The 14,761-nt window shown below is 50.9% G+C and overlaps 1 protein-coding gene across 2 annotated transcripts in view; it reads right to left on the reverse strand.

Moving 5' to 3' along the window:
- P3H3 (prolyl 3-hydroxylase 3) overlaps positions 1–14,761 on the reverse strand; it is a 62,981-nt gene that overhangs the window by 13,041 nt on the left and 35,179 nt on the right. For both annotated transcript variants that reach the window (XR_013270023.1, XM_077467104.1), the window contains exons 13-14: positions 10,786–10,861; positions 2,420–2,560 (exon numbers count right to left, since the gene is read on the reverse strand). Coding sequence is in view for 1 of the 2 variants with exons in the window: in XM_077467104.1 (XP_077323230.1) it covers positions 2,420–2,560; positions 10,786–10,861 (217 nt within the window). In the remaining variant the exon portion in view is untranslated. The remainder of the gene's footprint in view (positions 1–2,419; positions 2,561–10,785; positions 10,862–14,761) is intronic.

The following is a 14,761-nucleotide window of genomic DNA, read 5'->3' on the forward strand; positions in this document are numbered from 1 at the left end:
AAGTCCATCAATGCAGCCTCACCAGCGCCCATCAAAGCAAACTCACCAGCCACCCATCAAATGCAGCCTCACCAGAGCCCATCAAATGCAGCCTCACCAGCGTCCATCAAATGCAGCCTCACCAGCGTCCATCAAATGCAGCCTCACCAGCCACCCATCAAATGCAGCCTCACCAGCCACCCATCAAATGTAGCCTCACCAGCTGCCCATCAAATGCAGCCTCACCAGCCGCCCATCAAATGCAGCCTCACCAGCCGCCCATCAAATGCAGCCTCACCAGCCGCCCATCAAATGCAGCCTCACCAGCCGCCCATCAAATGCAGCCTCACCAGCCGCCCATCAAATGCAGCCTCACCAGCCGCCCATCAAATGCAGCCTCACCAGCCGCCCATCAAATGCAGCCTCACCAGCCGCCCATCAAATGCAGCCTCACCAGCCGCCCATCAAATGCAGCCTCACCAGCCGCCCATCAAATGCAGCCTCACCAGCCGCCCATCAAATGCAGCCTCACCAGCGTCCATCAAATGCATTCTCACCAGCGTCCATCAAATGCAGCCTCACCAGCGTCCATCAAATGCAGCCTCACCAGCGCCCATCAAATGCAGCCTCACCAGCCGCCCATCAATGCAGCCTCACCAGCCGCCCATCAAATGCAGCCTCACCAGCCGCCCATCAAATGCAGCCTCACCAGCCGCCCATCAAATGCAGCCTCACCAGCCGCCCATCAAATGCAGCCTCACCAGCGTCCATCAAATGCATTCTCACCAGCGTCCATCAAATGCATTCTCACCAGCGTCCATCAAATGCAGTCTCACCAGCGTCCATCAAATGCAGCCTCACCAGCGCCCATCAATGCAGCCTCACCAGCTCCCATCAATGCAGCCTCACCAGCTCCCATCAATGCAGCCTCACCAGCTCCCATCAATGCAGCCTCACCAGCTCCCATCAAGTGCAGCCTCACTAGCCACCCATCAAATTCAGCCTCACCAGAGCCCATCAAATTCAGCCTCACCAGCGTCCATCAAGTGCAGCCTCACCAGCTCCCATCAAGTGCAGCCTCACTAGCCACCCATCAAATTCAGCCTCACCAGAGCCCATCAAATTCAGCCTCACCAGCGTCCATCAAGTGCAGCCTCACCAGCTCCCATCAAGTGCAGCCTCACTAGCCACCCATCAAATTCAGCCTCACCAGAGCCCATAAAATTCAGCCTCACCAGAGCCCATCAAATTCAGCCTCACCAGCGTCCATCAAAGGCAGTCTCACCAGCCACCCATCAAATGCAGTCTCACCAGCCACCCATCAAATGCAGCCTCACCAGCCACCCATCAAATGCAGCCTCACTGGAGCCCATCAAATGCAGCCTCACCGGAGCCCATCAAATGCAGCCTCACCGGAGCCCATCAAATGCAGCCTCACCGGAGCCCATCAAATGCAGCCTCACCGGAGCCCATCAAATGCAGCCTCACCGGAGCCCATCAAATGTAGCCTCACCGGAGCCCATCAAATGAAGCCTCACCAGCGCCCATCAATGAATCTTTTCTTGCTTCCATATGAGAGTCAGGACACGGACATTCCTCCGCCGCCGCTGTGCCTCTGACATTATGTGCGAACGGAGCGGCGGTTGCCCGCTGATGCTGAGACTTAGTTGCTTCCTGCAGACAGGACAGTTTAGGAACACGAGTGGCCGGGTGCTCTAGGCAGCAGTGCCCCCGAGGCAGCTGCATAGTTTGCCTAGTGGTAGCACCGGCCCTTCTTCTCCACAGCCTGCAACTGGGGGGGGGGGGGGGAGGAGGATACCGACTTCTATCAGTACCCACCGATGGCAGTCCATGGAGTTCGCTCGTTAGGTGAGGATGGGGGTCCCTCCTCCCTTCTGCAGCCCCCCAGGACACGTCACATGCTCAGGAAGCATCAGGACCAAATACTTTCCCCTCACTGTATACATATATATACTGTACATATACATGCGGCGGGTGGCAAGAGGGACAAGTCAGCGTCAGGAAGTTTAGGAAAAAAATAAATCAAACGTTGGCGTGACAACGGTCTCCGATATGTGCTCCTGCGTTGTCACCCCGTCACATACACCCCAAAACTACAAGCCCCCCATGCTGACACTCTTCACTATTGTCCCTATCAGGAAGATGGAGCAATGATGGGAAGTGTCTGACAGAGGCTGCAGAAGATCAGCTGCACTGAAAGGAAAAAAAGAGGTGAAAACAGAAAAAATAAAAATAAAAACAAATGTCTGTGGTGCGGAGGGCTTTGCACGGCTGAATGTTGGGGGTCACATCTCCTCCAATGGGATCATTCCCAGGAAGGAGAGAAGAGAAATACAGAATGTCAGTGATTGGAGATCTATAGACAGAGATATCCGGGTGACAGGAATGTGAGGGGTGGGAAGGTGAGTCCGGGTGTTACCTGGTCTGCATGTTCTGCTGACTCCGTGAACCACAACGCAATGGCGCACCTTCGTCCCGCGGTCACCGCCCGCACCCCGTGGGCGTTCTCCCCTCCGGAGCCGAACATCACCAGGCGGCCACATTGAGGCCGGACCTCCGCCTGTCCACACAGAGAGAGACACAAATCACTAATCACTACAGGACAGAGAACACTACTACAGGACAAAGAACACTACTACAGGACAGAGAACACTACTACAGGACAGAGAACACTACTACAGGACAGAGAACACTACAGAACAGATAATACTACTACAGGACACAGAACACTACTACAGGACAAAGAACACTACTACAGGACAGAGAACACTACTACAGGACAGAGAACACTACAGAACAGATAATACTACTACAGGACACAGAGCACTACTACAGGACACAGAGCACTACTACAGGACACAGAGCACTACTACAGGACAGAGAACACTACTACAGGACAGAGAACACTACTACAGGACAGAGAACACTACAGAACAGATAACACTACTACAGGACACAGAGCACTACTACAGGACACAGAGCACTACTACAGGACACAGAGCACTACTACAGGACAGAGAATGCTACAAAACACAGAACACTACTACAGGACACAAAACTCTACTACAGGACACAAAAAACTACTACTGGACACAAAAAACTACTACTGGACACAAAACACTACTAATGGACACAAAACACTACTACAGGAAAGAGAACACTACTACAGGAAAGAGAACACTACTACAGGAAAGAGAACACTACTACAGGAAAGAGACGACTACAGGACACAGAACACTACTACAGGAAAGAGAATACTACAGGACACAGAACACTACTACAGGACACAGAACACTACTACAGGACACACAGAACAGGTTTATTGGGAGCAATTTGTTAACCCCTTCCATACCAGGTCCGTTCTGACACTTTGTTTACAAGTAAAAATTGGCATTTTTTTTCTAGAAAATGACTTAGAACCCCCAAATATAATACAGTATGTGACAAAAGTAAGTACACCCTTCAGTGACATTTGTGTAAATGTTTTCTTCTCTCTTTTCATGTGACAACACTGAAGAAATGACACTTGTCTACAATGTATAGTAGTGAGTGTACAGCTTGTATAACAGTGTAAATTTCCTGTCCCCTCAAAATAACTCAACACACAGCCATTAATGTCTGAAGAAAATTGACACTGTTATACAAGCTGTACACTCACTACTTTACATTGTAGACAAGTGTCATTTCTTCAGTGTTGTCACATGAAAAGAGAGAAGAAAACATTTACACAAATGTCACTGAAGGGTGTACTTACTTTTGTCACATACTGTATATATATATTTTTTTTTTGTAAAGACCCTAGAGAATAAAATGGCGATTGTTGCAATATTTTATGTCACACCGTATTTTGTGCAGCCGTCTTCCAAATGCAATTTTTTTTGGAAGAAAAACACTATAATGAAAAAAAAAAAAAGTAAAAAAGTAAAAAGTTAGCCCAACATTTTTGTAAAATATAAAAGACGATGTTACGCTGAGTAAATAAATACCTCACACGTCACGCTTTATAATTGCGCACATCCGTGGAATGGCGCCAAACTTCGGTACTTAAAGATCCCCATAGGCGACGCTTTAAAAGCTTTTACAGGTTATCAGTTTAGAGTTACAGAGGAGATCCAGCGGCGCTAGAATTATTGCTCTCGCTCTGCCAATCACGTTATGTGTGAACCCCGTTTACATATGTGGTCGGGACTTACGTAGGAATTTGCTCCTGGGCGTGAGCTCCGCGGGACGGGGCGATTTACGTTTTTTTCCCCCTTTATTTATATTATTTTTATTTATTTATTTTTACACATTTATTGTTTTTTGATCACTTTTATCTCAGTCACGAGGAATGTAAACATCTCTTGTGACAGTAATAGTCATGTGACAGGTCCTCTTCAGTGGCGTCCACACGGGCGCCGCCCCCCTCCAATCCATGCGCCCGCCCCCTAATCTGCATGCAGGGCGCCGGACTCATGGATTCCAATGGGGTTTTTTTTTTTTTTTTAGAAGCACGTGATTGGAGCCTGAGTCTCTAATTGGCTTAAAAAAAGGGGTGGGCACTGCGCCCCTGGGCCCACCCACTTGTGTGACAATAGCAAATGAATATTCACTATTGTCTTCCCGATTCTCCTCCCAGCCAATCGGGAAGCGGGTCCTGAGACCTGATTGGCCGGGGAGTCCCAGGACCCACTTCCTGTTCGGGGCGCAGCCGCCTTGGATCCTCGCCAAGGTAAGGCTGCGGGGGATGGTGAGAGTGAGGGGGGGGGAGGAGGTTTATTTGCCACCCCCCTAAAATATTGAGCACCAGCTGCCATTGGTCCTCTCTATGGAGACATTTGGGAGCCAAAAGAGACCCCCGATCTCCTCTCTACAATAGAAAAACATTGATCTCTACTTTACAGGAAAAGGGGGTGTGGCTTACTGCCTAACCGGAAGTGACATCACAGCGTCACTGCCGGCCCCCCAGACCATAGAGACCCTCCCTTCCGCACAGGAGACCCTGGAGAGGCACCAGTGGGGGGCGCCCCCTCCTACCCCCTCCCGCCGCCTGGAAAAGTGATTTTAGATGAAGAATCCCGGGATTATGGCGGACAGCCGCACCGGTATGACCACCGGAAGACGATCGCATACATCTACATCAAGTGGTCACCCCCCATCCACCCACCCCAGCCCCACCCCAAACCACGTCACCCCACCCCAACCCACGTCACCCCAACCCCCGTCATCAACCTGAACATTTTCCATCATCATAACAACATTTATAAAGTTTCCGGTATTAATCCTTCTTTAGTCCCGGTGATGTCATCAGCGGGTCTCTGCGCTTCTCTACGCAATGCAGGCAGATCATGGCTGGTAGGAGGGGCCAGCAGGGGGCGGTACATAGAAAAACTTCCCAGCCCCCGCCTTCAGTACTCCTATGAAGAGCTACTGATGAAAGCAGTGGGAGGAGCTATGCAAATATAAAAACGCTCTGCTGGGTGGGTGTCGGTGTTCCTGGGCAGGCTGGCTTTACATCCAGATCACCAACCAATGATAGAGAGCCTCCGCAATTGAAAGAAATTAAAGGGGCGGGGCCAGGGACATCCAGGCTGGGGAGGAAAGTGCTGGATGATGCTGGATGTCCTCCAGCCAGGAAATGGGGCGGGGCTCTATCAGCTACAGCTACTAATGCACATTGTGACAGGCTCACAGTGTGCAGAGAAATCAGAGGAAGCTGCTTCAGTCCAGGGGAGGAGCCGGGACACCTGTGCAAGACTGAAGGGGAGGAGCCGGTACACCTTTGCAAGACTGAAGGGGAGGAGCCGGTACACCCGTGCAAGACTGAAGGGGAGGAGCCGGTACACCTGTGCAAGACTGAAGGGGAGGAGCCGGTACACCTTTGCAAGACTGAAGGGGAGGAGCCGGTACACCCGTGCAAGACTGAAGGGGAGGAGCCGGGACACCCGTGCAAGACTGAAGGGGAGGAGCCGGGACACCCGTGCAAGACTGAAGGGGAGGAGCCGGAACACCTGTGCAAGACTGAATGGGAGGAGCCGGCACACCTGTGCAAGACTGAAGGGGAGGAGCCGGCACACCTGTGTAAGACTGAAGGGGAGGAGCCGCTACACCTGTGCAAGACTGAAGGGGAGGAGCCGCTACACCTGTGCAAGACTGAAGGGGAGGAGCCGCTACACCTGTGCAAGACTGAAGGGGAGGAGCCGCTACACCTGTGCAAGACTGAAGGGGAGGAGCCGCTACACCTGTGCAAGACTGAAGGGGAGGAGGCGGCATACCTGTGTAAGACTGAAAGGGGAGGAGCCGATACATCTGTGCAAGACTGAAGGGGAGGAGCCGATACACCTGTGCAAGACTGAAGGGGGGTGCGGGATGAGGGAGGATTTAAAGGAGCGGTCCACCCAAAAGTGACATAAATTAAGGCTGTTGGGCCTCTCAGGTATTCCTGTGAGGAGATCTCTTTATATTGATAGCGGATCGTGTTGCCGTCCATAATGGTAATAATTTCAGGTGTTCCCCACCCCCCCCCCCCCCCCGTGTCAAACATAACTAAAAACTATAACTATACCTAGTTCTGGATGCTCGGAAAATACAACATGGCCACCAGGGGGAGCCCAGGAGCTTATTCCCTACTATAGTCAGTGCCACCTAGTGGCCAAAATGCAGTACTTTCCCCATTCACACACTCGATCTGCAGCGATTATAACCCAGAAACATTCGATCTGCAGGGATTATAACCCAGGAACATTCGATCTGCAGGGATTATAACCCAGGAACATTCCCAGAAACCAAAGCTCCTTCATGCAGAAATGATCTGATTGTCTAATTAAACACTCGATCACTTCTGCGGGTGGCAGCCCCCCCACCTCTCCCGGACTCTTCAGTCCCGTCGTGGTGCCCGGTAGAGATGAGACCGGTGGCGACGGCGGCCTTGTAACAAAAGAAAAGAACCAACGTCGCCCCCCCGTACCTCCTGGAAATCGGTAGTGATGAGTAGTTTGTCACTTCTGGTTCTGCCCCTTTGTTTACCCGGCCACCACCGGTTGTATAAATAAATAGTAATAAAAAGATTTAAAGCGCCCCGTCCCACCGTGCTTTACGCGCAAATGGGAAAGCACACATGTCAACGTCGATCGCACCGCACATGTGAGGTATTTTTGCGAATGTCAGAGTGAGATCGATAATTCTATCACCAGACCTCCGGCATAACTCTAAACTGGTAACCTGTAAAGGCCTTTAAACGCGTCGTCTATGGAGAATTTTAAGCACCGTAATTTGCCGCCATTGTTGTGACATCATCTTTCACATTATACAAAACAAAATTGGGCTAAATTTAGAGTTTTTTTTTATTTCATGAAAAATTGTGCTCGAAAAAAAACGCTGTGCAAATACCATGTGACATACAAATTGCAACATCCACTATTTTATTCTCTAGGATTGCTAGTAAAAATAAATAAAATAATATGACACACACAAATATATATATATATATATATATATATATATATTGCATATTATAATGTTTGGGGTTCCAAGTCATTTTAAAAGTAGATTTTTACATCTAGGAGCGAAAAGTGTCACAAGTGGTCCGGATGGGAAGGGGTTAAATATTCAGAGACTGGAAATGACTTTTTTTGCTACTTTGTATTTCATGGAAATTCTGTAAAAGGCAAAGAATGAATTCCAATTCAAACATAAAGCAGACAGCGCCCCCTACAGACCATAAGGAGGCACTACATTCTCATATATAATTTGCCAACCTAGAAATGTTCAGGGTATTTTTTAACCACTTGAACCCCTTCCAGGTTTTTTTTTCTGACAGTCAGTATTTTTGCTAGAAATTTTTTTTAGAACCTTCAAATATTTTATTTATTATTTATATATATTTTTAAGCTGAGACCCCCAGAGAATAACTTGGACAGGTTTTTGCATTTTTGTTCTTTATGTCACACATATATTTGCGTTTTTTTAAACAGAAAATACACTTCTTTGAATTTTAATGCAAAAGAAAAACACAACATAATACCCAATTTTTGGGGGAAAATAAAAAGAAGAGGATGTTACGCTGAGATACCAAACATGTCACACTTTAAATTGCGCAAGGAGGGGCCGGAAGGACAAGGAGGGGCCGGAAGGACAAAGAGGGGCCGGAAGGACAAAGAGGGTCAGGAAGGACAAGGAGGGTCAGGAAGGACAAGGAGGGTCAGGAAGGACAAGGAGGGTCAGGAAGGACAAGGAGGGGCCGGAAGGACAAGGAGGGTCAGGAAGGACAAGGAGGGGCCGGAAGGACAAGGAGGGGCCGGAAGGACAAAGAGGGGCCGGAAGGACAAGGAGGGGCCGGAAGGACAAGGAGGGGCCGGAAGGACAAGGAGGGGCCGGAAGGACAAGGAGGGTCAGGAAGGACAAGGAGGGGCCGGAAGGACAAGGAGGGGCCGGAAGGACAAGGAGGGGCCGGAAGGACAAAGAGGGGCCGGAAGGACAAGGAGGGGCCGGAAGGACAAGGAGGGGCCGGAAGGACAAGGAGGGGCCGGAAGGACAAGGAGGGGCAGGAAGGACAAGGAGGGGCCGGAAGGACAAGGAGGGGCCGGAAGGACAAGGAGGGGCCGGAAGGACAAGGAGGGGCAGGAGGGACAAGAAGGGCAGGAACCCAGTGGTAAAGCTGTCAAAGGTGTCCGGGGGGGGGGGGCTTTCCCTTCTGCTGCTTGTAAAAGGAATCCAGTGGCTAGTTAGTCGCTCTGATCACTTTTACCAGAGAGATGACTGCTGGCTCTAAATGACGGTATCGGGGAGATGCCTGCAGGGCCAGTGGAGGTCCGTCCATTAGGGGCACATGGGTTCCCCCCCCCCCCCCCCGTCCATGCCATCCGGCCCCCTGATCTACATAAAGGACACATGGATTCCAATGGGGGAGGGGACGATTAGAATCTGAGGCTCATTTAGGCTTTAAAAAAGGGTGGGCTTCGGGCGCAGAGCATTGTGCTGCAAGACCACCCAGTTGTGTGATAATAGTGATTGAATATTCGCTATTCTCACACTGATCCTCCTCCCAGCCAAGCAGGAAATGGGTCATCATGAGACCCGTCACCTGATTGGCTGAAAGGACAGGCGATCCTATTGGATGCCTTGGAGGAGGAGGAGAGGTGACACGCGGTGGAAGGTGTCGTGATGGAGAAAAGGACAAACGTGTCTTGCTGCCTGCGATGCGGTGCACCATCATCTCACATCGCAGCTGCCATTCCATCATCTCGCTGTTCTGATTCATCTGCATCTTCTGTTCTCAGATTACTCTTCCCATTTTTCCCCCCGGCAGCCCAACTGGGATCTGACTCCTAGCGGGAGCTGGGTGTGGTTATCTGCGTCACCTGTGATGTGGTGGACCAATCAGAGGCGCATACGGTTATTAATTATTTTAAGGACCAGAAGAAATCTGTGGAATATGCAAAACCTTGAGGAAGCAATCGTGCGAAACATGTTGGTTCTGCTCATCAACGCCTCAGATTACGATTATCAAGTATTGTCTCATCGTCCATCGAATCCGCTATGAATATGGATTTTATATGTTTTTGATACAATTAATAAATTTATATCTTTTTTTAAAAATTTGGTGTCTTATGTGCCTTCCCTATCAGTAGACCTCCTCTCGTTTCTCCCCCCTGCCCCCCCTCGTCTCTTTTCTCCCCCCTCGTCTCTTTTCTCCCCCCTCCCCCCCCTCGTCTCTTTTCTCCCCCCTCCCCCCTCGTCTCTTTTCTCCCCCCTGCCCCCCCTCGTCTCTTTTCTCCCCCCTCCCCCCTCGTCTCTTTTTTCCCCCCTGCCCCCCCTCGTCTCTTTTCTCCCCCCTCGTCTCTTTTCTCCCCCCTCCCCCCCCTCGTCTCTTTTCTCCCCCCTCCCCCCTCGTCTCTTTTTTCCCCCCTGCCCCCCCTCGTCTCTTTTCTCCCCCCTCCCCCCTCGTCTCTTTTTTCCCCCCTGCCCCCCCTCGTCTCTTTTCTCCCCCCTCGTCTCTTTTCTCCCCCCTCCCCCCCCTCGTCTCTTTTCTCCCCCCTCCCCCCTCGTCTCTTTTCTCCCCCCTCGTCTCTTTTCTCCCCCCTGCCCCCTCGTCTCTTTTCTCCCCCCTGCCCCCCCTCGTCTCTTTTCTCCCCCCCTCCCCCCCCTCGTCTCTCCCCCCCCCCATGCCCCCTCGTCTCTTTTCTCCCCCCTCCCCCCCCCCCACTCGCTTAGCATTACCAGGGATCTGAGACAATGTCTATTCTGGAAATGTTCAATCATCAATATTTATAGTTTGAAGAATAAACATTTTTTTTTTTATTTGAAGAGCCGCCGTGCGTACGAGGAAACGTGAATGCGCACGCAAATCCCACATTTATATGTAACCAGCAATCACAAAGCACCAGAGCGAGAGCGATAATTCCACCACCTGACCTTCCTTCTAACTCTAAACATGAAACCCGTAAACGTTTTTATAGCGTCACCTTTGCGTTTTTTTCGGTTTTGCCGTTTTCTTCTGTTCTATGAGAAGACGTAATATCACCGCCATGTTCTCCGCGTGACATCATCTTCTATATCTGACCACACAGCTCACTATTAGATCGTGTTTTTGTGCAATAAAATTCAATAAAGTTCTTTTTTTTTTTCCTGAAATATTTGTGTTATAAAAACTCCGTGAGACAGAAAACATTTCACCGCCCACCGTTCTATTCTCCGGGGTCTCGGCTCTCTATAAGATTTGGGGGTTCCCAGTCAGTAGGAGGGAGATGTGGGAAGAGGGAGAGCGAGGAGGAAAGGAGAGGATCCGAATACGGAATTCATTCTCACCGTCACCGACGTCCCATCCAGATCCGCGAAGAAGAGATCTCCTCCCCCGAAGTCGTCATTCAGGTAAATCATCGCACTGCCAGAGAGACCAGAGATGTAAAGACCATCGCCAAATCATCGGACGACCCCCAACCCCCCCCCAACCAAAACCGACTGCTTCCCCCAATACACTACAGAGGGCAGCAACCAATCACATCTACCACCAATATTATACAGGCACCCTCTAAATGATACGGGAGAGCTGACACCAATGATGGGGCACTATTCCTCCCACTGACACCAATGATGGGACACTATTCCTCCCACTGATACCAATGATGGGACACTATTCCTCCCACTGACACCAATGATGGGGCATTATTCCCTCCACTGATACCAATGATGGGGCACTATTCCTCCCACCGACACCAATGATGGGGCATTATTCCCTCCAATGACACCAATGATGGGGCACTATTCCTCCCACTGACACCAATGATGGGGCACTATTCCTCCCACTGACACCAATGATGGGGCACTATTCCTCCCACTGACACCAATGATGGGGCACTATTCCTCCCACTGACACCAATGATGGGGCACTATTCCTCCCACTGATACCAATGAGGGGGCACTATTCCTCCCACTGACACCAATGAGGGGGCACTATTCCTCCCACTGATACCAATGATGGGGCACTATTCCTCCCACTGACACCAATGATGGGACACTATTCCTCCCACTGACACCAATGATGGGGCACTATTCCCCCCCACTGACACCATGGGACACTATTCCTCCCACTGACACCACTGATGGGGCACTATTTCCCCCACTGACACCAATGATGGGGCACTATTCCCCCCACTGACACCAATGATGGGGCACTATTCCTCCCACTGACACCAATGATGGGGCACTATTGCTCCCACTGACACCAATGATGGGGCACTATTCCTCCCACTGACACCAATGATGGGGCACTATTCCTCCCACTGATACCAATGATGGGGCACTATTCCTCCCACTGACACCAATGATGGGGCACTATTCCCCCCACTGACACCATGGGACACTATTCCTCCCACTGACACCACTGATGGGGCACTATTTCCCCCACTGACACCAATGATGGGGCACTATTCCCCCCACTGACACCAATGATGGGGCACTATTCCTCCCACTGACACCAATGATGGGGCACTATTGCTCCCACTGACACCAATGATGGGGCACTATTCCTCCCACTGATACCAATGATGGGGCACTATTCCTCCCACTGATACCAATGATGGGACACTATTCCTCCCACTGACACCAATGATGGGGCACTATTCCTCCCACTGACACCAATGATGGGGCACTATTCCTCCCACTGACACCAATGATGGGGCACTATTCCTCCCACTGACACCAATGATGGGGCATTATTCCCTCCCACTGACACCAATGATGGGGCACTATTCCTCCCACTGACACCAATGATGGGGCACTATTCCTCCCACTGACACCAATGATGGGGCACTATTCCTCCCACTGACACCAATGATGGGGCACTATTCCTCCCACTGACACCAATGATGGGGCATTATTCCCTCCCACTGACACCAATGATGGGACACTATTCCTCCCACTGACACCAATGATGGGGCACTATTCCTCCCACTGACACCAATGATGGGACACTATTCCTTCCACTGACACCAATGATGGGGCACTATTCCTCCCACTGACACCAATGATGGGACACTATTCCTCCCACTGACACCAATGATGGGGTACTATTCCTCCCACTGATACCAATGATGGGGCACTATTGCTCCCACTGAACCAATGATGGGGCACTATTCCTCCCACTGACACCAATGATGGGGCACTATTCCTCCCACTGACACCAATGATGGGGCACTATTCCCCCCACTGACACCAATGATGGGGCACTATTCCTCCCACTGACACCAATGATGGGGCACTATTCCTCCCACTGATACCAATGATGGGGCACTATTCCTCCCACTGATACCAATGATGGGACACTATTCCTCCCACTGACACCAATGATGGGGCACTATTCCTCCCACTGACACCAATGATGGGGCACTATTCCTCCCACTGACACCAATGATGGGGCACTATTCCTCCCACTGACACCAATGATGGGGCATTATTCCCTCCCACTGACACCAATGATGGGGCACTATTCCTCCCACTGACACCAATGATGGGGCACTATTCCTCCCACTGACACCAATGATGGGGCACTATTCCTCCCACTGACACCAATGATGGGGCACTATTCCTCCCACTGACACCAATGATGGGGCATTATTCCCTCCCACTGACACCAATGATGGGGCACTATTCCTCCCACTGACACCAATGATGGGGCATTATTCCCTCCCACTGACACCAATGATGGGGCATTATTCCCTCCCACTGACACCAATGATGGGACACTATTCCTCCCACTGACACCAATGATGGGGCACTATTCCTCCCACTGACACCAATGATGGGACACTATTCCTTCCACTGACACCAATGATGGGGCACTATTCCTCCCACTGACACCAATGATGGGACACTATTCCTCCCACTGACACCAATGATGGGGCACTATTCCTCCCACTGATACCAATGATGGGGCACTATTGCTCCCACTGACACCAATGATGGGGCACTATTCCTCCCACTGACACCAATGATGGGGCACTATTCCTCCCACTGACACCAATGATGGGGCACTATTCCTCCCACTGACACCAATGATGGGGCACTATTCCTCCCACTGACACCAATGATGGGGCACTATTCCTCCCACTGACACCAATGATGGGGCACTATTCCTCCCACTGACACCAATGATGGGGCACTATTCCTCCCACTGACACCAATGATGGGGCACTATTCCCTCCCACTGACACCAATGATGGGGCACTATTCCTCCCACTGACACCAATGATGGGGCATTATTCCCTCCCACTGACACCAATGATGGGGCACTATTCCTCCCACTGACACCAATGATGGGGCATTATTCCCTCCCACTGACACCAATGATGGGGCATTATTCCCTCCCACTGACACCAATGATGGGACACTATTCCTCCCACTGACACCAATGATGGGGCACTATTCCTCCCACTGACACCAATGATGGGACACTATTCCTTCCACTGACACCAATGATGGGGCATTATTCCTCCCACTGACACCAATGATGGGACACTATTCCTCCCACTGACACCAATGATGGGGCACTATTCCTCCCACTGATACCAATGATGGGGCACTATTGCTCCCACTGACACCAATGATGGGGCACTATTCCTCCCACTGACACCAATGATGGGGCACTATTCCTCCCACTGACACCAATGATGGGGCACTATTCCTCCCACTGACACCAATGATGGGGCACTATTCCTCCCACTGACACCAATGATGGGGCACTATTCCTCCCACTGACACCAATGATGGGGCACTATTCCTCCCACTGACACCAATGATGGGGCACTATTCCTCCCACTGACACCAATGATGGGGCACTATTCCCTCCCACTGACACCAATGATGGGGCACTATTCCCTCCCACTGACACCAATGATGGGGCACTATTCCTCCCACTGACACCAATGATGGGGCACTATTCCTCCCACTGACACCAATGATGGGGCATTATTCCCTCCCACTGACACCAATGATGGGGCACTTGCCTCCCACTGACACCAATGATGGGGCACTATTCCTCCCACTGACACCAATGATGGGGCATTATTCCCTCCCACTGACACCAATGATGGGGCACTTGCCTCCCACTGACACCAATGATGGGACACTATTCCTCCCACTGACACCAATGATGGGGCACTATTCCTCCCACTGACACCAATGATGGGGCATTATTCCCTCCCACTGACACCAATGATGGGGCATTATTCCCTCCCACTGACACCAATGATGGGGCACTATTCCTCCCACTGACACCAATGATGGG

The sequence above is a fragment of the Lithobates pipiens genome, unplaced genomic scaffold (assembly GCF_037356315.1).
Source record: "Lithobates pipiens isolate NorthernLeopardFrog02 unplaced genomic scaffold, aLitPip1_a1.2 Scaffold_47, whole genome shotgun sequence".
In the NCBI taxonomy this organism is placed as follows: Eukaryota; Metazoa; Chordata; class Amphibia; order Anura; family Ranidae; genus Lithobates; species Lithobates pipiens.